Below are 22,997 nucleotides of genomic sequence, written 5' to 3' on the forward strand. Positions count from 1 at the left end.
AAATGTATAGGGTACACAGTGTAGGTGTACAGTGTTAACTCATTAAAAATGTGTTATTTTATCTGTTCTTCACACAAAATGAGCCAAAGGCAAGGAGTCTGAAGTTCATATAATAATGAATAGCATAATTTTTCTTTTGCAAACATTGAAAACGGGTCCCACAGACCCAAACATTACACAAGGGTTAAGCAACGGGTACATACACAGGTTGATTTATGTAGTACTATGCTATTTTTAGCTAATATGGATGTAGTAAGTAAAAAAAGTTGCCATTGGGTCACTGGCTTTGACACTGCCAAAAATTTTAGTATTGTCAGTTGTGTTAATATCTGGTGTCACTAAAAGGCTAAGTAGTTCTGATGTTGAATAAACCATCTACTTTTGAAATACAGTAATAATATATTAACAGCAAAATACATTGATAAACTTTATTAATCACCAAAATGTTCTGCCTAAACATAAATAACAGTTATTGTTTTTTTATTGAACACAATGATGAATTAGTTGCAGTATAGGCCAAAGAGTAATAACATTTGGTTTAAATGCTGATCAGACTTGCATAAAGGTCAGGAGATTCTAAGATTCTTCTCAAGTGAAAACACAGCGTCTAAATTGAGATTTAAATTCTGGTTTTTCCATTCTGATTTTGTTTTTCTTGGTTTATATTGGTTTTATAAATATACAGTCAGCATACCATTTGTTGGCACCATTGGTAAAGATGAATTTGTGGTTATGTTAAAAAAAAATATATAAAGTGGCCACTTAACAGTTTTACTGGTGTACATAGATAAGGTGAGAAAATTATAAAGACTAAATCGCCACAGTTGTAAAATAAATTAGCATTAGTATAACAAAATAATAATATTATAATATAACATAAGAAATATATATAATAAGAAATATACTTTCTGTTAAAAAATAAACTGGTCCATGAATTCATAACAGATGAAAGTTTCAGCTGTCTTCTTACTGAATTCTCTAGTAGATCCATAAACAAGCTCGACTTGGTTCAAGATGCCCTGGCTGCCAGTTAAACTCTGCACTGATTACAAAATACTTTTACCACCATCTAAAGAGTTACTTTGCCTGGCTACACAGTATAAATCTGCTGTTATTACAGAAAGATCATTCTCATATAAAAATAATCTCCCCACCCTTGTTAGGGATTTAAACACACAAATCATGTCAGTTTTAAATCATATTTATTTACAAAGGGTTCTGGTTATTCTTTATAAGCAGGGGTACATTTCTCTAGTCATGGGGGTGTGGGCTCATAATCTGTTCAGCTAAATAAGTTCAATTAAACTGAAGGATGATGAAATCCTGTTACTTTTATTATGCTTTTTATATATTTTCATTTAGTTTTCATCAATAGCTTTATTCTGGTCAGGGCCATGGCAGGTTCGGTTTAGGGTTGCCACCTTTCCAAGTTATCTCAGGACTGTCCTTCTTTTTAATAGTGAGTCCCAGAAAATGTATTCTTTCTCTCAGGACTGGTTTTCAATAGGCTTTTAAAGTTTCTGTTACATCCCATTGTTGCTTTCCATTTTTTTTTCATCAGGAAATCAGTCAAATTGCTGCTCGAGGGTCCTTGTAAAGTGAGGAGTTAACCGATTGCGCTGTATCTACTATTGGTGATACAGAGGATGAAGATAAGACTGTGTACTGAATCTGACAGGCCAGTCAAAAAGAAAATGAAATCTTACGTCAATAATGACAGGATAAAAAATGAAAAGTACACAGCAACCCCAGGTGATCCACTTTCTGCTGCCTGTTCCACATGTTCAGTTAAAATGTTGATTCTTTTGGGACAAAAAAAACAGAATTGTATTAAAATTACTTGACAAACCAATTTCATTCTGCATGATTAGAAAAGACTCAGGGGAGGACAAAATTGCTGTTGCCGAATTAACAGCTACTTATCACAGTGTGCAACATGGCCACAGATACCTGTCCATAAACTGTGGGAACAAGGTCAGAGCAAAAATATTCAGTGACTCTAATATTGCAACTAAGCTGTCCTGTAAGAATGAGACTTTAGTTAAGACTGTGTTGGCACCATTTAGTTTAAGAGCGAATTGCAGCAGAGTTGCAGAAAGCAGTGTGAAAGTTTTTGTCAAACATAGGTGGCAACCCTAGGCCAGTTCCACAAGAAAACACTTGGTGTCAGACAGGAATACCCTGGACGCTTTAATCCTTCACTAGGCTTTGGCTTCCCCCAGACATCGCTAATCATGTCTGTGTAGACTCCCAGCCAGCTGATAGGCATTATTGGAGAAAACTTAAGAGCTGTTATTTTGGCAAAGGGAGGTTGCATGAGAAATTACATGCATGGGTGCCAATTATTTGCTACATGTGGTTTTGTTTAAAATGTGTAATAAATTACAGTAATTACAGTTTTTACAAAAATATTACAATATAGTAATTACCCATGGCATGTTTAAGGTGTATTACTGTCTTGCACTCTGCGTCATAGGGGTAATACGGGCACATCACGACCCTGACCAGAATTAACTGTTCGTAAAAATAGATAGGAGTGAATAATAGGTAGGCCTTAATAATTCTAGAGAATTCTTTCTACGTTCTTCACCTTGAGGTGCACCAGAATGTGCGCTGCACAACGGTAGTTGTACAGCTGTAGTTTCTAGAACTAAGTGTGGGATTGGCTCTGTGCCCCGTCCTTTAACTATAGACGTATTTGGTTGGTTGCTGATGTTTTGTAGGCGGGTCTTCTCGTGTAGCTAGGTAGCGGTAACGTTAAAACCACACCGGCTGAACGTGATTTGTAGCATCTTGTTTTTATTTTTTTCTTTACAATCAAGTCTGGAATAATTATTTATTATGGGTGATGAAGAAAAGTATGATGGGATGTTACTTCTTATGGCACAACAGCATGAAGGCGGTGTGCAAGAGGTAAAAATGCGTGGTAACTGCCTTTACATGCTAAGCTAACGACAACCTGCTCTAATGTTGGTGCTTTGAGGAACTGGCCAGCTTGTATATTTGTATTTGTTTGCTGTTTTATTAAACCAGTTTGTTTAGTTATAATATATTTATGATGTAACATAACTACTGTTAATTTGTAGAAACATGATTTCAACAGCTAGCAAACTACCTAGCATACACCGAAGAGGCATAACATTATGACCACCTTACTAATATTGTGTTGGTCCCTCTTTTTGCTGCCAAAACAGCCCTGACCCGTCAAGGCATGGACTCCACTAGACCCCTGAAGGTGTGCTGTGGTATCTGGCACCAAGATGTTAGCAGGAGATCCTTTAACTCCTGTAAGTTACGAGGTGTGGCCTCCATGGATCGGACTTGTTTGTCCAGCTCATCCCACAGATGCTCAATTGGATTGAGATCTGGGGAATTTGGAGGCCAAGTCAACAAGTCAACACCTCAAACTCGTTCCTGATTCATTTTTGCTTTGGGGCAGGGTGCATTATCTCTCCAGACCACCCAAGAAGGATGGGCCCTGCTGAGTCTGGTTCCTCTCAAGGTTTCTTCCTGTAATTTTAAGGGAGTTTTTCCTTGCCACAGTCGCCCTCGGCTTGCTCAACAGGGGTTTTTGTATCTGTTGGTCCTGGATTTTGTTAAGTTGCTTTGAGACAATGTCTATTGTAAAAAGCGCTATATAAATAAATTGGACTTGACTTGACATTATCTTGCTGAAAGAGGCCACAGCCATCAGGGAATACCGTTTCCATGAAAGGGTGTACATGGTCTGCAACAATGCTTAGGTAGGTGGCACATGTCAAAGTAACATCCACAGGGATGGCAGGACCCAAGGTTTTTCCAGCAGAACATTTCCCATAGCATCACACTGCCTCCGCTGGCTTGCCTTCTTCCCATAGTGCATCCTGGTGCCATGTGTTCCTCAGGTAAGTGACACACACGCACGCGGGCATCCACGTGATTTAAAAGAAAACGTGATTCACCAGACCAGGCCACCTTCCATTGCCTCATGGTCCAGTTCAGATGCTCATGTCCCCATTGTTGGTGCTTTTGGCGGTGGATAGGGGTCAGCATGGTCACCCTGACTGGTCTGCGGCTATGCAGCCCCATACGCAATGAACTGCAATGCACCAAGTATTCTGACACCTTTCTATCAGAACCAGCATTAACTTCTTCAGCAATTTGAGCTACAGTAGCTGCGTAATATATCCCACCCACTAGCCGATGCTGTGATGATCAGATAATCAGTCTTATTCACTTCACCTGTCAGTGGTTATAATGTTAGGCCTGGTCAGTGTGTACATAGTATATGGACAAAAAATATTGGCACACCTACACATTACACAAACAGAACCTTTTACGACATCATATTCTAAATCTACATGCATTAATGTGGAGTCACTCTTTGCAGCAATATTAGCTTCCGCTCTTCTGGGTAGGCTTTGTACAAGTGTGTGTCTTTGTGATTTTCGTTCTCATTTATACTTTTGTTTTTTTATATACCCAGACAATCTATTTTGTCAGTGTTGTTTGTATTGACTTGTATTTACAATTTATTTCTTATATCTAAAACATTTCTAGTTTATTTTGATCATATTTTACACACCAAAAATTAGGATGGTAGGTGATTTCCAGTTAAATGTCAGTGACAAGCCTTTTGTATTTTTTACAATATTAAACATAAAACTGCACGATTTAGTTAGTGACACTGGAATAGTGTCTTGCCTTCATTTAAAGCATTTTTCTATTTCTGGTGTTCAATTTTAAATTTAAAGTTGATATTAACTGTCTGAACATAAGTTAATATCATTTGCTGTTTATCCTTAGTCTGCATAAATATTTAATCTTGACATTCTATCTGCTGTTTTTGCTACTTTTCTAGTTTTACTCACATCAGTTTGCAGTGATGTTAATTTCTTTCATTGATTTATGCATCTCATAGAAAATTCAGGAAATGGTGTAATTTTTATAAAACTTGTACACTGTATAAAATGCTGTGAACATAGTTGTTTTTAAGTTCTGTTACTGTTATTTTAAATAATTATGAAGTTTCTTATTTTTGTATAACTATTTACCTAGTTTGCTTTATTTATACTCCTTGCCGTCTTATTAGAGTTCTCGACCTGGATTAACGTAAACCTGCTTTGTGCTAATGTACAGGTCCTTCTCAAAAAATTAGCATATTGTGATAAAGTTCATTATTTTCCATAATGTAATGATAAAAATTAAACTTTCATATATTTTAGATTCATTGCACACCAACTGAAATATTTCAGGTCTTTTATTGTTTTAATACTGATGATTTTGGCATACAGCTCATGAAAACCCAAAATTCCTATCTCAAAAAATTAGCATATCATGAAAAGGTTCTCTAAACGAGCTATTAACCTAATCATCTGAATCAACGAATTAACTCTAAACACCTGCAAAAGATTCCTGAGGCTTTTAAAAACTCCCAGCCTGGTTCATTACTCAAAACTGCAATCATGGGTAAGACTGCCGACCTGACTGCTGTCCAGAAGGCCATCATTGACACCCTCAAGCAAGAGGGTAAGACACAGAAAGAAATTTCTGAACGAATAGGCTGTTCCCAGAGTGCTGTATCAAGGCACCTCAGTGGGAAGTCTGTGGGAAGGAAAAAGTGTGGCAGAAAACGCTGCACAACGAGAAGAGGTGACCGGACCCTGAGGAAGATTGTGGAGAAGGGCCGATTCCAGACCTTGGGGGACCTGCGGAAGCAGTGGACTGAGTCTGGAGTAGAAACATCCAGAGCCACCGTGCACAGGCGTGTGCAGGAAATGGGCTACAGGTGCCGCATTCCCCAGGTCAAGCCACTTTTGAACCAGAAACAGCAGCACTGGACTGTTGCTCAGTGGTCCAAAGTACTGTTTTCGGATTAAAGCAAATTTTGCATGTCATTCGGAAATCAAGGTGCCAGAGTCTGGAGGAAAACTGGGGAGAAGGAAATGCCAAAATGCCTGAAGTCCAGTGTCAAGTACCAACAGTCAGTGATGGTCTGGGGTGCCATGTCAGCTGCTGGTGTTGGTCCACTGTGTTTTATCAAGGGCAGGGTCAATGCAGCTAGCTATCAGGAGATTTTGGAGCACTTCATGCTTCCATCTGCTGAAAAGCTTTATGGAGATGAAGATTTCATTTTTCAGCACGACCTGGCACCTGCTCACAGTGCCAAAACCACTGGTGAATGGTTTACTGACCATGGTACTACTGTGCTCAATTGGCCTGCCAACTCTCCTGACCTGAACCCCATAGAGAATCTGTGGGATATTGTGAAGAGAAAGTTGAGAGACACAAGACCCAACACTCTGGATGAGCTTAAGGCCGCTATCGAAGCATCCTGGGCCTCCATAACACCTCAGCAGTGCCACAGGCTGATTGCCTCCATGCCACGCCGCATTGAAGCAGTCATTTCTGCAAAAGGATTCCCGACCAAGTATTGAGTGCATAACTGAACATAATTATTTGAAGGTTGACTTTTTTTGTATTAAAAACACTTTTCTTTTATTGGTCGGATGAAATATGCTAATTTTTTTAGATAGGAATTTTGGGTTTTCATGAGCTGTATGCCAAAATCATCAGTATTAAAACAATAAAAGACCTGAAATATTTCAGTTGGTGTGCAATGAATCTAAAATATATGAAAGTTTAATTTTTATCATTACATTATGGAAAATAATGAACTTTATCACAATATGCTAATTTTTTGAGAAGGACCTGTATGTTGTTTAAAAAAAGTAATATACATGTACAATTAATGGGTTTAATGTTATTGTTTGCAGTTGGTAAATACATTTTTTAGCTTTCTCCGGCGGAAAACTGACTTTTTTACTGGAGGTGAACCTGGAGCTCCTGAAAAGGTAAGATAATAACTTTGCTGAAATTAGTCACTGAAAAGCTTGGCTTTTGGGTTTAGTTAAATTGACAGCAATTTAAAACTATATTGTAATTTATGTATACACACCACTGTTAAAATGTCAGGTTTTTGTGATGCAAAAATCATTTTAGATAAATGAATTGAAAAATCTTTGACACTTTGTAAACTCTTTCTGAAACAGCTGATTTCTTAAGCAAAATGCAAATCCTCCTCTTGCTGGGACCTGGGATCTCCTCTTTACAGTCACTTTATTTCACACAAGCTCCGTATGTAATACACAGCATGCATTATTTCATTCCGCTCTCTTATACCCTTAAATAAACAGAACGAAAGGGTAAAGTAATTGTCTTTGCTTGCCTTACATCTATTCACTGAATATAAGAGCAGCCATAAGTACAGGTCTGTGTGTTAATATATTAAAACTTGCATTATACGCTTAAACATTTCCGTATGGAAACCATCGCTACTAACACCTATGTGTACAAAGTGGGTGGATCTTGTCATCACGTTAGTGATAACAAAGCCTGCCCATTTAGCCAAGTTCCAAATATTGAATGATGTTTTATTGTTTGATAAAGTTTTAACTACAGTGTATTTGTCATTGAATTTTTTTTTCATCAGCTTGTGAAAGAGGCGTTTGCCTATCACAATCAGTTTGCTGTCAAGGCTAAGAAGGAGAAACAGTCTAGACAGGAGAAAGAAAAGAAAGAGCAAGCAGAAAGAGCTGCGAAGCTAAAAGCTGAAGAGGTGAGAAAGAAGAAAGAAGCAGAAAATGAGCCTAGAATTAAAGAGCTCACAGATGAGGAAGCAGAGAGACTGCAGATGGAAATAGATCAGGTAAAACTAAGTAAATGTTGTTTTTTTTTTCTTCTAATAGAAATTTTACTGTAGTTGTAAGTTTTTGCCAGTTAATTAATAAAAGTCATTTAAAAATCAAAACTTGATCTTTTCAGAACAACGGCAATGAGGTGAAGAAAGACGAGCAAGCCCCTAAAAGTAATACTCCAGACACATCTGAGAAAAAAGATAAAGGGGTAAATGAAGTTATGTCTATTCATATTGATAATTTTATATAATACAGTTCTTTGCCAAGGTCTTGGGTCAACATTAATTTTGTTGTCTTAGCAATGGTATAATGACCATATATAATTATTTTTTGCCCTCTTGTTAAGGTGACAGGTTGTTTTTAGAAAAAGCTTCTTTAGGCTAAAGTGGTGTTAAGTGTGACCTCCCCTTACACTTGAGCAATAGTAGGAACCTGAGTCTCTTAAACTTAAATGGTATGGAACCCTAATTCATGCTATTGCTAACTCTTATATTTACCCTTCTATTTCATGTCAAAATAACTACTTGACAAATCTCTATTACACCAGGGTTGTGTAAGACATGCTTGTGCATTACATACACATATTATTTTAGTTTATTGAAAGCTTGGTAATATGTATAAGACCAACTTTCAGTTATGTCATTTCATTTAAAAGGTCAAAGATCACAATTTTACAAACATTAAATCCTAATTCTGCATTAGCAAGGCCGCTCTCAAAAGAAAATCAGCACACAAACTTGATGCTTAAGATGTATTCAGTTTGTTATTAAGAATCAGAAGCGGGAGGACAAAAAATGACTGGAAGGCCAAGAAAAACATTCCATATCTGATAAGAAGTTTCTTAGAGTTTTCTCATTGAGAGACCAGAAGAAGGAAGAAGTCCAGCAAGGACTTGGCTCAGCATCTGACAATTTCATCAGGATGCCACGTTGACCTTTCTACAGTCCAAAGAAGCTTGATTAGGAATGATCTTTTTGGAAAGGTAGCAGCCAAGAAATCACTTTTAGGTATTGTCTGAACTGATGGAATTGTGAATGCTGAAAAGTACAGACAGGTTTTAATTAATCATCCCATTCCTTCTGGAAATCCAATTAGGAAAAAACCAGACCAGACCTGAATATTATAGAGGCAGTATGAGATCACCTGGACAAAGAGAGAAATGTGACAGGCTAAATCGAAAGAAGAACTCTGGGAAGTGCTGAAAGAGGCCTGGTATGATGTACGAAAAGGACAGTCTCCAAAAGAGTTTAAGATGTGCTTAGTGCTAAGTGAGGTCACACTAAATACTGACTTTTGCCTGTAGATGCCCTTTTGTTCTAAAAATTTAGTGTTTTTTTATTTTGTGTACATATTTCAAGGTTAAAATGCAGAACAACAGTTTGTTACTGATTTGTCTTTTAGTCTGAATCAGAAGGAGAAGAGGATGAAAAAGATAAGTGTAAGATAAAACCTAATGCTGGAAATGGAGCAGATTTGTCCAACTACAGGTGGACACAGACCCTGTCCGAAGTGGATGTAAGTATTTTCAATTTTGACTGATGATGATAAAATGATATATTCTTTAGTATGTTTTTTTCTTGAAGGGTCTAGTGTATGTTTGAAATTAATAATTTTAAATTGTTAGGAATGTTAAAATTAAGAGTTGATACATTTTTTGTTGCAACCAGTATTTCTTCAGGGTCATGTAAATTATTTTTTTGATTTACGCAAGTTTTAATTTACATGTGTGCAAGTGTAATCAGATTCACTGTTATGTGTTGGCGAACAGAACTAAGTGCAATAGATAGAGACGGTAGACTTTTTAACAAGACATGGTCAGATGTCAGATGTAAAGCTGTTTAAGGATCACAATTTAAATTGGGTTCAAATCACTATTACGGTACTAAACACACAGAGAAATACAAGAACTTGAACGATGCAGAACGGTCACATCTGAAGATTTTTTTTAGCTAAACTGCAAAAGCAACATGAACTTTTTATTAAGTCTTACACATCCAGGACTGGAGCTGACAAGATCAGCTTTGTTATATTCAACAATAAAAAAGGACTGAAAGCAGCAAATTATGTAATTAGACTCCAGACAAAGTAGCAATAGGACTTTGTGTAAAGTTAATTTAAAAACCTGCACATTTTGTTTACTACTGTTTTCGTGAAAGTTGATTAAATAATAACATAATGTTGATACTTTTACTCTGCCTGCTTCTCATTTTCATTGCCTGATTGTAACATCTACTCTTAGCAGTAACAGCTTATCTGAACTGTACATTTTACTGCTTTTTTATAAAGAAAGACAATTAATAGCAGAATTAAGTTCACCCTATTGGTCCGGCCCTCCACAACAGTCCCAAGTTCTTATGTGGCCCCTTGGAAAATGTAATTGCCCACCTCTGTGCTAGGGGCATTCTGTGTCACCAAAAACACTTGTAGCCTAAAACAAATGAACAATTATCAGCTCATGCATAGTGGCAAAATCACTCAAAATATTTAATTTTTAGTGTTTAATTAAATTTGTTTTGGCTGTTTAATTTGTTTTCATAAATATTGTCATTCATAAATATTAACAAATAAGGGCGTATTTATAATCCTTAACAAATGTTTTAAAAACCTACTTAATGTCTGAAAAAATATTGGGCATCACAAATTAAATTTACATTTTCAGCACTTAGCGGACTCTTGTATCCAAAGCGACTTACAATTCTGACTGAATACAGTTTGAGCAATTGAGGGTTAAGGGCCTTGTTTAGGGGCCCAACAGTGGCAGCCTGGCAGTAGTGAGGCTTGAACCTGCAACCTTCTGATTACTAGCCTAGTACCTTAACCGCTGAGCTACTGTAATTACTATCAATACTTTTAATTAATTCATACTTTATTAATACTTCACCATTATTACATAGTTGTAGGTTTGTTTTGCCATTTACAGCTTTAAGAATAGAATGCCTTTATTTGTCATATATACATTTACAGATGTATAGATGAACGAATGTATTTCTTCGCATATCCTAGCTTGTTTGGGAGCTGGGGTCAAAGCGCAGGGTCAGCCATTGTACGGCGCCCCTGGAGCAGGCAGGGTTAAGGACTTTGCTCAAAAGTCCAACAGTGGCTGCATGGCAGAGCTGGGATTCGAACTCTTAACGTTCAGTTGATAGCCCAAAGCTCTACCCATTAGGCTACCACCATCCCCTAAACATCAACTTTAATAAATAATTGGCTTTTTGTTCCATAGTTATTTAATTTTAAATACTACCCCTTATAAAATTGTTTTTCACAAGGTTACCAGGGCCCCCTGCTGAATGAATATTTTCTAGGCTAGGTGATACAATAATTCTAGGCTAGGCCTTGCAAAAACATTGACCCTCTTGTAGGCCATCATGCATCTCTTTTATGGTCTTTAACCTTCCTTACCATTAGTTTGAGAGTAGGTTGTGAAATCTTATCTTACTCTCCAATATCTTCTTTCTAATGGTTTATACCTAGAAGATATCAAGATATGCCTCTAAATAACCTTTGGTTATTTCACACATTAATGATTGCTATAATAAAAACTTTGCTTTTGTTATCAGTACAGTAAATGGTTATGCATTATTTTTTTATTCCCCCTTCTTAGGTCATAGCGCCTTTTAATGTGACGTTTCGACTGAAGGGTAAGGATGTGGTGGTGGAAATTCAGAGGCGGTTTCTAAAGGTAGGATTAAAAGGGCACCCACCTGTGATTGATGCCCCTCTTTTTAATGAGGTAAAGGTGGAGGAGAGCTCCTGGCTTATTGATGATGGAAAAGTTGTGACTGTACACCTAGAAAAGGTAAGGATATAGGAGTTGCTGATGCACTAATCCCTTCCACCATTATCATTTACATTTTAACACTAATGTATTAAAAGCGTGAATAAATGTATTTTATACTCTTATCAGATCAATAAAATGGAATGGTGGAACAAGTTGGTGAACACAGACCCTGAAATCAACACCAAGAAAATCTGCCCAGAAAACTCCAAGGTTTGCTAATATACTTGTTATTTCCTAAAAATGAAAAGCATTATTGTTTCGCTTTAGTTTGTTGCAAAATCCAAAAACATTGTTTTATACACTGTCTGGAGGTTTACTGTTTGTTTTTTGTTTTCTTGTTGTTGTTTGTTCCCCCCTGCAATAATCTTTAATACAGCTAATTGTACAAACATTTTTGTTATGGGTACTAATGCACTGGTTTAAAGAAACCATGCTGATCTTAACTTAACTTTTATTTGTTTTACTTACAGTGGGGCCAAAAAGTATTTAGTCAGCCACTGATTGTGCAAGTTCTCCTACTTAGAAAGATGAGAGAGGTCTGTAATTTTCATCATAGGTACACTTCAACTAGGAGAGACAAAATGAGAAAAAAAATCCAGGAAATCACATTGTAGGATTTTTAAAGAATTTATTTGTAAATTATGGTGGAAAATAAGTATTTGGTCACCCACAAACAAGCAAGATTTCTGGCTCTTACAGACCTGTAACTTCTTCTTTAAGAAGCTCTTCTGTCCTCCACTCGTTACCTGTATTAATGGCACCTGTTTGACCTCGTTATCTGTATAAAAGACACCTGTCCACAGCCTCAAACAGTCAGACTCCAAACTCAACCATGGCCAAGACCAAAGAGCTGTCGAAGGACACCAGGAAGAAAATTGTAGACCTGCACCAGGCTGGGAAGAGTGAATCTACAATAGGCAAGCAGGTTGGTGTGAATAAATCAGCTGTGGGAGCAATTGTAAGAAAATGGAAGACATACAAGACCATTGATAATCTCCCTCGATCTGGGGCCCCACGCAAGATCTCATCCCGTGGGGTCAAAATGATCATGAGAACAGTGAGCAAAAATCCCAGAACTACATGGAGGGACCTGATGAATGACCTGCAGAGAGCTGGGACCAAAGTAACAAAGGCTACCATCAGTAACACACTACGCCGAGAGGGTCTCAAATCCTGCAGTGCCAGGCGTGTCCCCCTGCTTAAGCCAGTACATGTCCAGGTCCGTCTGAAGTTTTCCAGAGAGCATATGGATGATCCAGAAGAGGATTGGGAGAATATCATGTGGTCAAATGAAACCAAAATAGAACTTTATGGTAAAAACTCAACTCGTCGTGTTTGGAGGAAGAAGAATGCTGAGTTGCATCCCAAGAACACCATACCTACTGTGAAGCATGGGGGTGGAAACATCATGCTTTGGGGCTGTTTTTCTGCAAAGGGGACAGGACGACTGATCCGTGTTAAGGGAAGAATGAATGGGGCCATGTATCGTGAGATTTTAAGCCAAAACCTCCTTCCATCAGTGAGAGCAGGGGTGTCAAACTCGCGGCCCGCGGGCCAGATCCGGCCCGCCACGTCATTTTCTGTGGCCCGCGAGAGCTTAAACGACTGTATGATTGTTGTGATGGTTCGAGTCGTTACAGAGACGCACTTATAATTTTATGGGATTCCTGCGCCTTTAAATTAAACTGTTGACATCGTAGTCATGGCAACTAACTTTGACCTCGCTGAGTAGCCATGTGACTTTTACTGCAAAAGATCGTGGGGTAGCGTAGTCAGTAACGTAAACAATAATAAATAAATACCGATAATTATCTTGCAGTATAATACCAAAGCATCGTCTAAGTAGTGGCGTTTATATTCTCAGTTGTTTGTAAATGTTTAGTGAGTATATCACAGCGTTTTAGTTACAAACTCGTTAGCGCTATTTTACGTTTGGTTAAATCTCATATTGTACCAGATGTAACACTTGACTACAGCTGTGTGCTTGTACTGTATTAAGTTCTTTATTGTTTTTATTGTTTGTATTTTTACTTCATTTTGATGCACACAGTGTATCACACAACTGGGAAGCAAATAAACCGACTGTATTCTGAAGAGCTGTCTTTCTGTCTGTCTGTCTAGCTGAGAAAGGGGGATAAACTATTAGTGAGGACAGAATGATTGTCTTAAAAATACACTGTAAAATCCTAAACAAACTGCATCTTTCAAAATGCATGCTGATTTTGTGACCTGCAAAGTGACACATCTCACCAGTAGATGATGTTACACATATTACACATGATCCTAAAATGTACAAGAAGATAATTAAGAAAATGAAGCATAAGGAGGAAATGTAATGAAAGTGAAAACAAGTTTGTGCTTCAGGAAGAAAAACCAGTGTGTGTCTTGTGTTATGAGGCCATGTCTGTGGTAAAGTAGGACAATATAAATGCAGAATTCAGCCTCCAAGAAAAACAGCAGACTGCAATTACAGCAGGATACGTTACAATCGGCCCTTTGAGGGCCACCAAAATGCTGATGTGGCCCTCGGTGAAAATGAGTTTGACACCCCTGAGTGAGAGCATTGAAGATGGAACGTGGCTGGGTCTTCCAGCATGACAATGATCCCAAACACACCGCTCGGGCAACGAAGGAGTGGCTCTGTAAAAAGCATTTCAAGGTCCTGGAGTGGCCTAGCCAGTCTCCAGACCTCAACCCCATAGAAAATTTGTGGAGGGAGTTGAAAGTCCGTGTTGCCCAGCGACAGCCCCAAAACATCACTGCTCTAATGGAGATCTGCATGGAGGAATGGGCCAAAATACCAGCTACAGTGTGTGCAAACCTGGTGAAGACTTACAGGAAACGTTTGACCTCTGTCATTGCCAACAAAGGTTATGTTACAAAGTATTGAGTTGAACTTTTGTTATTGACCAAATAATTATTTTCCACCATAATTTACAAATAAATTATTTAAAAATCCTACAATGTGATTTCCTGTATTTTTTTTTTCTCATTTTGTCTCTCATAGTTGAAGTGTACCTATGATGAAAATTACAGACCTCTCTCATCTTTCTAAGTAGGAGAACTTGCACAATCAGTGGCTGACAATACTTTTTGGCCCCACTGTATACTAAAAAATTTTGAACTTCTAGTTGGTAAAATACAAAATTGTTCTGTTTAGCTAAAAAATGTTTTGACCCCTCCTATTACTCATCTTCAAAAATGTATGTTCAGCACTTATTTTAGGGTAATTTCTTTAAAGTTATAAAAACAGCAAGGCCTTACTTGCACACCCTTAGTCACCTTGGAATTGTTTATTTCGCTGTGAAAAAGCATACTTGTCTCTTTCTTGATGTCTTCATCCTTTCTTTGTTGCAAGCTTTCTGATTTGGATGGGGAAACACGCAGCATGGTAGAAAAGATGATGTATGACCAGAGGCAGAAGTCTATGGGCCTACCTACATCAGAGGAGCAAAAGAAGCAAGACATTTTGAAAAAGTATGTGTCATTGAATTCAGCTTATTACATCTGGCTCACACATCCTCATTGTTACAAACAGACCTTTGCTTGCACTACAAAAGTAATGAAAGAATTGTATATTGTTACTTTTTTTTTTTTTTTGCACGGCTTCCACAAGTCAGTATTAGTCATTGTAAATTCTCAATTGGACACCTACGTTTATTTACATGCACCACTGCATAGACTATTGATATTAGTCTCAGCTGTGCCACTGGCCTGGCTGGGCACTCAACAAATTATTTCTTTGTCTGAGGAAGGGGAGTTGCTACAGTCCTCCTTATATTCTACTTGTTTTCTACTGGTCGAAACACCAGTAGTGACTTAAAAGGACTATCATGGGAATAATGTGGTCTGCTGTTAAAGGTGAGATTCTTCAAGTTGTCTAGCTCATAGTGGCAATCGGTCAGCTTGACCTTAACACAATTTTAAAACACACCTTGTCATTTGTTTAATGATCTAACTTGTGACATTGTGCCCCCAAACTAAATTATTGACCCTATTAGTACAGTGGTGTTGAAAAAAATAGCAGTCCAACACCATTAACTTGATAAGTCACTGTTTTCTACATAGCAAAAAATTCACTTGAAAGTGTAGTAGAGTAATGAAAACAAAACAAACCCAACAATTAGGACATGCATCCCACTCATTCTGAGTAATTGAAGCATTGATTGAAAAGGGGTTGTTCAAAATAATAGCAGTGAGGAGTTCAATTGGTGAAGTCATTCATTCTGCAGAAGAACGGGTGTCAATTTTGGCCCTTATTTAAGGTAGGAGGGTGGCAAATGTTGCACAGCTTGGTCATAGCACATTTCCTTTTGAAATACTGGGTAAAATGGGTTGTTCCAGACATTGTTCTGATGAACAGCGTACTTTGATTAAAAAGTTGATTGTAGAGGGAAAAAACATACAGAGAAGTGCAGCAAATTATTGGCTGCTCAGCTAAAATGCCTTAAAGTGACAACCAAAACCTGAAATATGCAGAAGGAAGCGTGGAACTACTGTTCGAATGGATCAGAGAATAGCCAGAATGGCAAAGGCTCAGCCAATGATCACCACCAGAAAGATCAAGGAACATCTGAAGTTACCAGTAAGTACAGAAGATGATTAAGTGAAGCCAATTTACCAGCAAAAACTCCTGCAAAGTCCCGTTGTTAAGAGAAAGACACGTCCTGAATGGGTTCAAATTTGACAAGGAACACATTGACTGGTCCAAAGAGAAATGGCTCAACATTTGTGGACTAATGGAAGCAAAATTGTTCTTTTTGGGTCTAGTGGCCGTAGACAGTATGTCAGACGACCCTCGAGCACTGAATTCAAGCCACAGTACACTGTGAAGGTAGTAAAGCACGGTGGTATAAAATGATGATTATGGGGATGTTTTTCATACCTGTTTATCACATACGAGGGATCATGGATCAATTTAAATATATCAGAATACTTGAGGAGATCATGTTGCCCTATGTCGAAGAAGAAATGTCCTTAAAATGGGTGTTTCAACATGACAATGACCCAAAACATCTTGGTTACAGACAAACAAGATTGAGGTAATAGAGTGACCAGCCCAATCCCCTGACCTCAATCCCATAGAGAACTTGTGGGCTGACGTCTGAAACACGTTTTTTTGAGGCAAAACCCAAAATTGCAGAAGAACTGTGGAATGTAGTCTAATCATCCTGGACTGGAATACCTGTTCAGAGGTGCCAGAAGTTGGTCGACTCCATGCAACACAGATCTCGGAAACAATTGTTATGCCACTGAATATTAGTTCAGTAATTTAAAGTAAAGTGAAACCTCAAACATTTTTTCATGTTATAGATAAATTTTTTTAGTTTTTAAAGAAAAATGCTGGCACTGCTGTTTTTTTGAACAGCCTAATATTCATTTTTCTTAACTTTCTGTAAAGGATTAATACAAACTGGCTACATTTAGTTAATGTTTTGATTTTAGAATTGAAAGTGTAGTATTTTCAGTGCGTTTGCATTTATGGAAATAAAAGTTATTATAATGATTTTGTGCTTTATTCACTTTTTTAGTCACTGCTATTTTTTTTAACACTACTGTATATAAAGATGTGATTTTTTCAATTCTGACAAACTGACAAGAATTTTGACATGTTTTCACTGATCAATTTCATCGTAGTTTGTAAATATAAACACATTTAAAATGTGATGTTTACAACACTAAAAATGTTGGTACAGAATGTTGGTACAGAATCTTGTTTGGCACTTATATTTAAATTTTAATGATTTGGGAACAATGGACACTAATTGTTGCATTTTTGCAAATGAAATTTTTCTCTCCTTGCTTCAAGGACTGTTAAGCAACCTTCTTTTCATAATGCACATTTTTAATAAGAGAGCTCTGGACTGCAGGTAGGCCAATCAAGCACACTGGATGGTCCTATTTGTCTTTCACTCAGACAATTAGATTTACGTTTTAACACTAAACAAGCTGAAACATCAAGTCATCTGAGCAGGTTTCCACTTGGGCTCTGATAACTTAGTGGCATTTCTTTATAGAATAAATATTTTTTCTTTATGTAATAGTTTTTCTAAAGTATTCCTGAGTCCATGTGGCTATATTTATCACAGTAGCAGGACAGTTTGTAAATATTTGTAAATAGTAATCATTTTGTTGGACTAAATAAACTTACCCTGCACTTTAGGCCTCATCACCTTGGGTTTTTCCTTATTCCTCCTCTTGACCTCTATGACTCTGCAATCTTACATCTGTCTAGTGGCCAACGCACACTAGTTTTACAAAAGAGCAGCAGGGTCACGATTACACTTAAATATTCTATGCACTTTTTACTCTTATGTGGCTCTGTCTTTTTTTATCTGTTGCAAGCATCAAATTCTAATTTATAAATGCAGTTTTTATTTACATACTACAATGAAGTTGATTAGTGAAAACATTGGAAATCTTTCTTTCTACTGTTGTCAGTTAGATAAAAATTCAAGAGAATTAACAAATCACAGATTTGTGTTTTTACTGCATTTTACTAAATGTCCCAACTTTAAAATTTGTACTTAAAATGGGTTCTAAAAGAAAATAACAAATTAAATAAATAACAATTTGGCTTTAGAAGAGGTAGAGACACCATATACAACCTTGTAAAACTGGAAACCTACATTACAAAGGCATGCATAACAATTGTCTTTGACCTGGAAAAAGCATACAGTACATTCTGGAAACATGGAATACTGAAAGCCATCAAACCCATGTGTACTAGATCTGAGAGTTCCTCAAGTATACTGTGTTACCTTCTTTAGCATTAAAATAAATATTACACAATTATTCTGACAAAACATTTTTGCAGTCTATACATGGACTATGTCGGTGAGGGAAAAAAACTACTACTAACCATCAATTGTATACAAGGTTACCTGGGCATTGTGGTATCATAGGAAATTAACATGCAGACAAAACATCCAAAGGGAAGGAAATAGGACACAGAAATGCACAACATACTAGATGAAGTCATCCCTACCTTTGAGAGATGACATACATAGAAACCAAAACCGATCAGACCAAATAATTTATACAAGACTTACAGTATCTATAGATGGGAAAAGAGGCACCATTTGCCAAACATGTATTACTCACTACAGAACAAATCAACATGTATAAATTAATTGTTTTGTGTAAAACCTTTTTTTTAATTATTTTATTGGTTAATTCAACTAAATTGTTATCGTCTGGCAGATTCATGGAGCAACACCCTGAGATGGACTTTTCCAAAGCCAAGTTCAGCTGAGAACCCCTGCCTTCCTGTGGACAATACCTTATTATACACTGTAAAAATTAAGGTTTAAAAGTTCTCCTCTGATTGTCTTTGTTTTAATGTACAATATTACTGTCTAGCATTCAAGTCAATATTTAACATATAAAACATTTTTTAATAAAGGCACATTCACTGAGAACCTGACTAGAATTCTATTTTAAAAGACCAAAGCAGATAAATGCTTTAATGTGAGTGTTCATGTCCAAAACTCTTTGTCTTGACTCACCTGAGAAATTATTGCTTATATGGATTTACCTGGGTTGTGTCAAGCTAACATAGCAAGTTTTATAGTGGCTGTTAATTTAGGGACAGTTGCAACTTGTAATATTATTGTAAAGACATGCCATAACATAAATTGTGAATGTTAAGGATTAATATAGAATACCTTAATATAGCCAGGTATGTCCCCTTTTCATTTAAGTAAATTTTTAAAAATCAGACTAGGCCACAATGTAGCTTACATTTTTATCTGTTCTGTATTTTTTTCAGTAGCTACAGTGCATTCGGAAAGTATTCACAGCGCTTCACTTTTCCACATTTTGTTGTTACAGCCTTATTCCAAAATGAATTAAATCAATTTTTTTTCTCAAAAATTCTACACACAATACCCCATGATGACAAAGTGAAAAAGTTTGTTTGGAATTTTTGCAAATTAATTAAAAATAAAACACAAAAATATAACATGTACATAAGTATTCACAGTGTTTGCTCAATATTTAGTTGAAGCACTTTGGCAGCAATTACAGCTTTAAGTCTTTTTGAGTATGATGCTACAAGCTTGGCACAACTATTTTTGGGCAGTTTCTCCCATTTTTCTTTGCAGAACCTCTCAAGCTCCATCAGGTTGGATGGGGAGCGCCAGTGCACAGCCATTTTCAGATATCTCCAGAGATGTTTAATCAGGTCAAGTCTGGGCTCTGGCTGGGCCACTCAAGGACATTCACAGAGTTGTCCTGAAGCCTTTCCTTTTTTATCTTGGCTGTGTGCTTAGGGTCGTCACCCCTTTCATTGTTATGGGCGATTTTAACAGCCACAATGTTCTATGGGGTAGTAAGAAGACAGACTCCAAAGGAAGAACCATTAATCATATTATAACCACAAATGATCCATGCCTTTTAAATAACGGAGACCTACCTTCACCCCAGCCATTGAGTCTATTCAGCCATAGACCTTACCATATGCTCACCAGAGATCTACATTGACACAGTTTGGGAGAAACTGGATGACCTCTGTGGGAGCGATCAATTCCCCATCAAAATAAAATTGATATCCAAGACCAAAATGCATATCACACGGAGATGGCAACTGAAGAAAGCTGACTGGGCCAAGTTCAGCATACTCTGTGGGGAAAAACTTCAACCAAACTGCACCGAACACGACTGAGAAATTCACCAGCACCATCATTGAAGCAGCTGCTCAGTCTATCCCAATGTCATCAGCTAAATCAAAAAGACCCCATAACCCCCCGCTTAACAACGAATGCAAAATGGCGATAAAAGCCCGGAAAAAGGCGGAAAAGACTTTCAACCAATTTCCTACTACAGACAACCTAATCAGTCTCAAAATACACAGAGCAAGAGCACGCAGAATAATTAATCAGTCCAAGAAACATACATGGGAAATGTTTGTATCCCAACTAAAGGCCAGTTCCCCCTCCAGAACAGTATGGAATATGATAAGAAACATGAAGAGCAAAGGAAAACAACCCCAGATCCAACACATCGAAATAAAGGGACACTTGTTAACCACTGAGAAAGAAATAGCCAATGCTCTTGCTGAAAAATTTCAATCAGTCTCAACAGCCAATTATTCCGTGACCTTCAACAGGATAAGAGAGTTGCATGAAAAAGGAAAGCTCAATTTCATGTCAGAAAACACTGAGCCGTATAATAAGCTATTTACACTTGAAGAACTCACGATGGTCATCAATAAATCTCATGATACAGCACCTGGACCAGACACCCTTCATTACCAGTTTTTAAAACACCTTTCAGAGACTTTCCTTATCACTCTCTTGAACTGCTTAAATAAAATCTGTATCTCCGGAAATTACCCACCTCAATGGACAGAGGCTATCGTTATCCCCCTTCCCAAACCAGGGAAAGAGCCTAAAGATCCGAGCAGTTATAGGCCAATTGCTCTAACTAGCTGCCTGGGAAAAACACTGGAGAGAATGGTAAACAAACAGCTTGTATGGTTTTTGGAACATAATAACATCATGAACAAATATCAGAGTGGCTTTAGGAAGAACAGAAGTACAGTTGATCACCTCATAAGGATGGAAAGTTACATCAGTGATGGCTTTTTGAATAAACAACATATACAATGGTGTTCAAAAAAATAGCAGTCCAACACCATTAACCTGATAAATCACTGTTTTTAGTAGAAATGCTATTTCTACATAGCAAAAAATTTACTTGAAAGTGTAGTAGAGTAATGAAAACAAAACAAACCCAACAATTAGGACATGCATGCCGTTCATTCTGAGTAATGGAAACATTGATTGAAAGGGGGTTGTTCAAAATAATAGCAGTGAAGAGTTCAATTGGTGGTGTCATTCATTCTGCAGAAGAACGGGTGTCAATTTTGGCCCTTATTTAAGGTAGGAGGGTGGCAAATGTTGCACAGGTTGGTCATAGCACATTTCCTTCTAAAATACTGAGTAAAATGGGTTGTTCCAGACATTGTTCTGATGAACAGTGTACTTTGATTAAAAAGTTGATTGTAGAGGGAAAAAACATACAGAGCAGTGCAGCAAATTATTGGCCACTCATCTAAAATGATCTCAAATGCCTTGAAGTGACAACCAAAACCTGAAAGATGCAGAAGGAAGCGTGGAACTACTGTTCGAAAGGATCGAAGAATAGCCAAAATGGCAAATACTCAGCCAATGATCACCTCCAGAAAGATCAAGGAACATCTGAAGTTACCAGTGAGTACAGAAGATGATTAAGTGAAGCCAATTTACCAGCAAGAACTCCTTGCAAAGTCCTGTTGTTAAGAAAGACGTGTCCTGAATGGGTTGGAATTTCCCAAAGAACACATTGACTGGTCCAAAGACAAATGGCTCAACATTTTATGGACTGCTAAAAGCAAAATTGTTCTTTTTGGGTCTAGTGGCCATAGACAGTATGTCAGACGACCCCCGAGCACTGAATTCAAGCCAAAGTTCACTGTGAAGAGAGTAAAGCATGGTGGTACAAAATAATGATATGGGGATGTTTCTCATACCATGGTGTTACGCCTATTTATCACATACGAGGGATCATGGATCAGTTTAAATATATCAGAATACTTGAGATCATGTTGCCCTATGTCAAAGAAGAAATGTCCTTAAAATGGGTGTTTCAACATGACAATGACCCAAAACATCTTGGTTACAGACAAACAAGATTGAGGTAATAGAGTGGCCAGCCCAATCCCCCTGACCTCAATCCCATAGAGAACTTGTGGGCTGATATCTGAAATGCGTTTTTTGAGAACTGTGGAAGGTAGTCTAATCATCCTGGATTGGAATACCTGTTCAGAGGTGCCAGAAGTTGGTTGACTCCATGCAACACAGATCTCGAAAACAATTGTTATGCCACTAAATATTAGTTCAGTAATTTAAAGTAAAGTGAAACCTCAAACATTTTTTTCAGTTTATACATACAGTGTATCACAAAAGTGAGTACACCCCTCACATTTCTGCAAATATTTTATTATATCTTTTCATGGGACAACACTATAGACATGAAACTTGGATATAACTTAGAGTAGTCAGTGTACAGCTTGTATAGCAGTGTAGATTTACTGTCTTCTGAAAATAACTCAACACACAGCCATTAATGTCTAAATAGCTAGCAACATAAGTGAGTACACCCCACAGTGAACATGTCCAAATTGTGCCCAAAGTGTTAATATTTTGTGTGACCACCATTATTATCCAGCACTGCCTTAACCCTCCTGGGCATGGAATTCACCAGAGCTGCACAGGTTGCTACTGGAATCCTCTTCCACTCCTCCATGATGACATCACGGAGCTGGTGGATGTTAGACACCTTGAACTCCTCCACCTTCCACTTGAGGATGCGCCACAGGTGCTCAATTGGGTTTAGTCCATCACCTTTACCTTCAGCTTCCTCAGCAAGGCAGTTGTCATCTTGGAGGTTGTGTTTGGGGTCGTTATCCTGTTGGAAAACTGCCATGAGGCCCAGTTTTCGAAGGTAGGGGATCATGCTCTGTTTCAGAATGTCACAGTACATGTTGGAATTCATGT

At 37.5% G+C, this 22,997-nt stretch overlaps 1 protein-coding gene across 2 annotated transcripts in view; it reads left to right on the forward strand.

Annotated features, from left to right (window-relative positions):
- Positions 1–2,749: 2,749 nt before the first annotated feature.
- nudc (nudC nuclear distribution protein) overlaps positions 2,750–22,997 on the forward strand; it is a 28,946-nt gene continuing 8,698 nt past the window's right edge. The window contains exons 1-9 of one of the 2 annotated variants that reach the window (XM_063011574.1): positions 2,753–2,913; positions 6,756–6,833; positions 7,472–7,687; positions 7,804–7,884; positions 9,078–9,191; positions 11,281–11,475; positions 11,584–11,667; positions 14,816–14,934; positions 18,661–18,878. In XM_063011574.1, coding sequence (XP_062867644.1) covers positions 2,842–2,913; positions 6,756–6,833; positions 7,472–7,687; positions 7,804–7,884; positions 9,078–9,191; positions 11,281–11,475; positions 11,584–11,667; positions 14,816–14,934; positions 18,661–18,712 — 1,011 coding nt within the window. In that variant the 5' untranslated portion in view covers positions 2,753–2,841 and the 3' untranslated portion in view covers positions 18,713–18,878. Of the gene's footprint in view, positions 2,914–6,755; positions 6,834–7,471; positions 7,688–7,803; positions 7,885–9,077; positions 9,192–11,280; positions 11,476–11,583; positions 11,668–14,815; positions 14,935–18,660; positions 18,879–22,997 lie in introns of those variants that run through there. The other variant, XM_063011583.1, reaches the window with a different exon arrangement.

The sequence above is a fragment of the Trichomycterus rosablanca genome, chromosome 2 (assembly GCF_030014385.1).
Source record: "Trichomycterus rosablanca isolate fTriRos1 chromosome 2, fTriRos1.hap1, whole genome shotgun sequence".
Classification (NCBI taxonomy): Eukaryota; Metazoa; Chordata; class Actinopteri; order Siluriformes; family Trichomycteridae; genus Trichomycterus; species Trichomycterus rosablanca.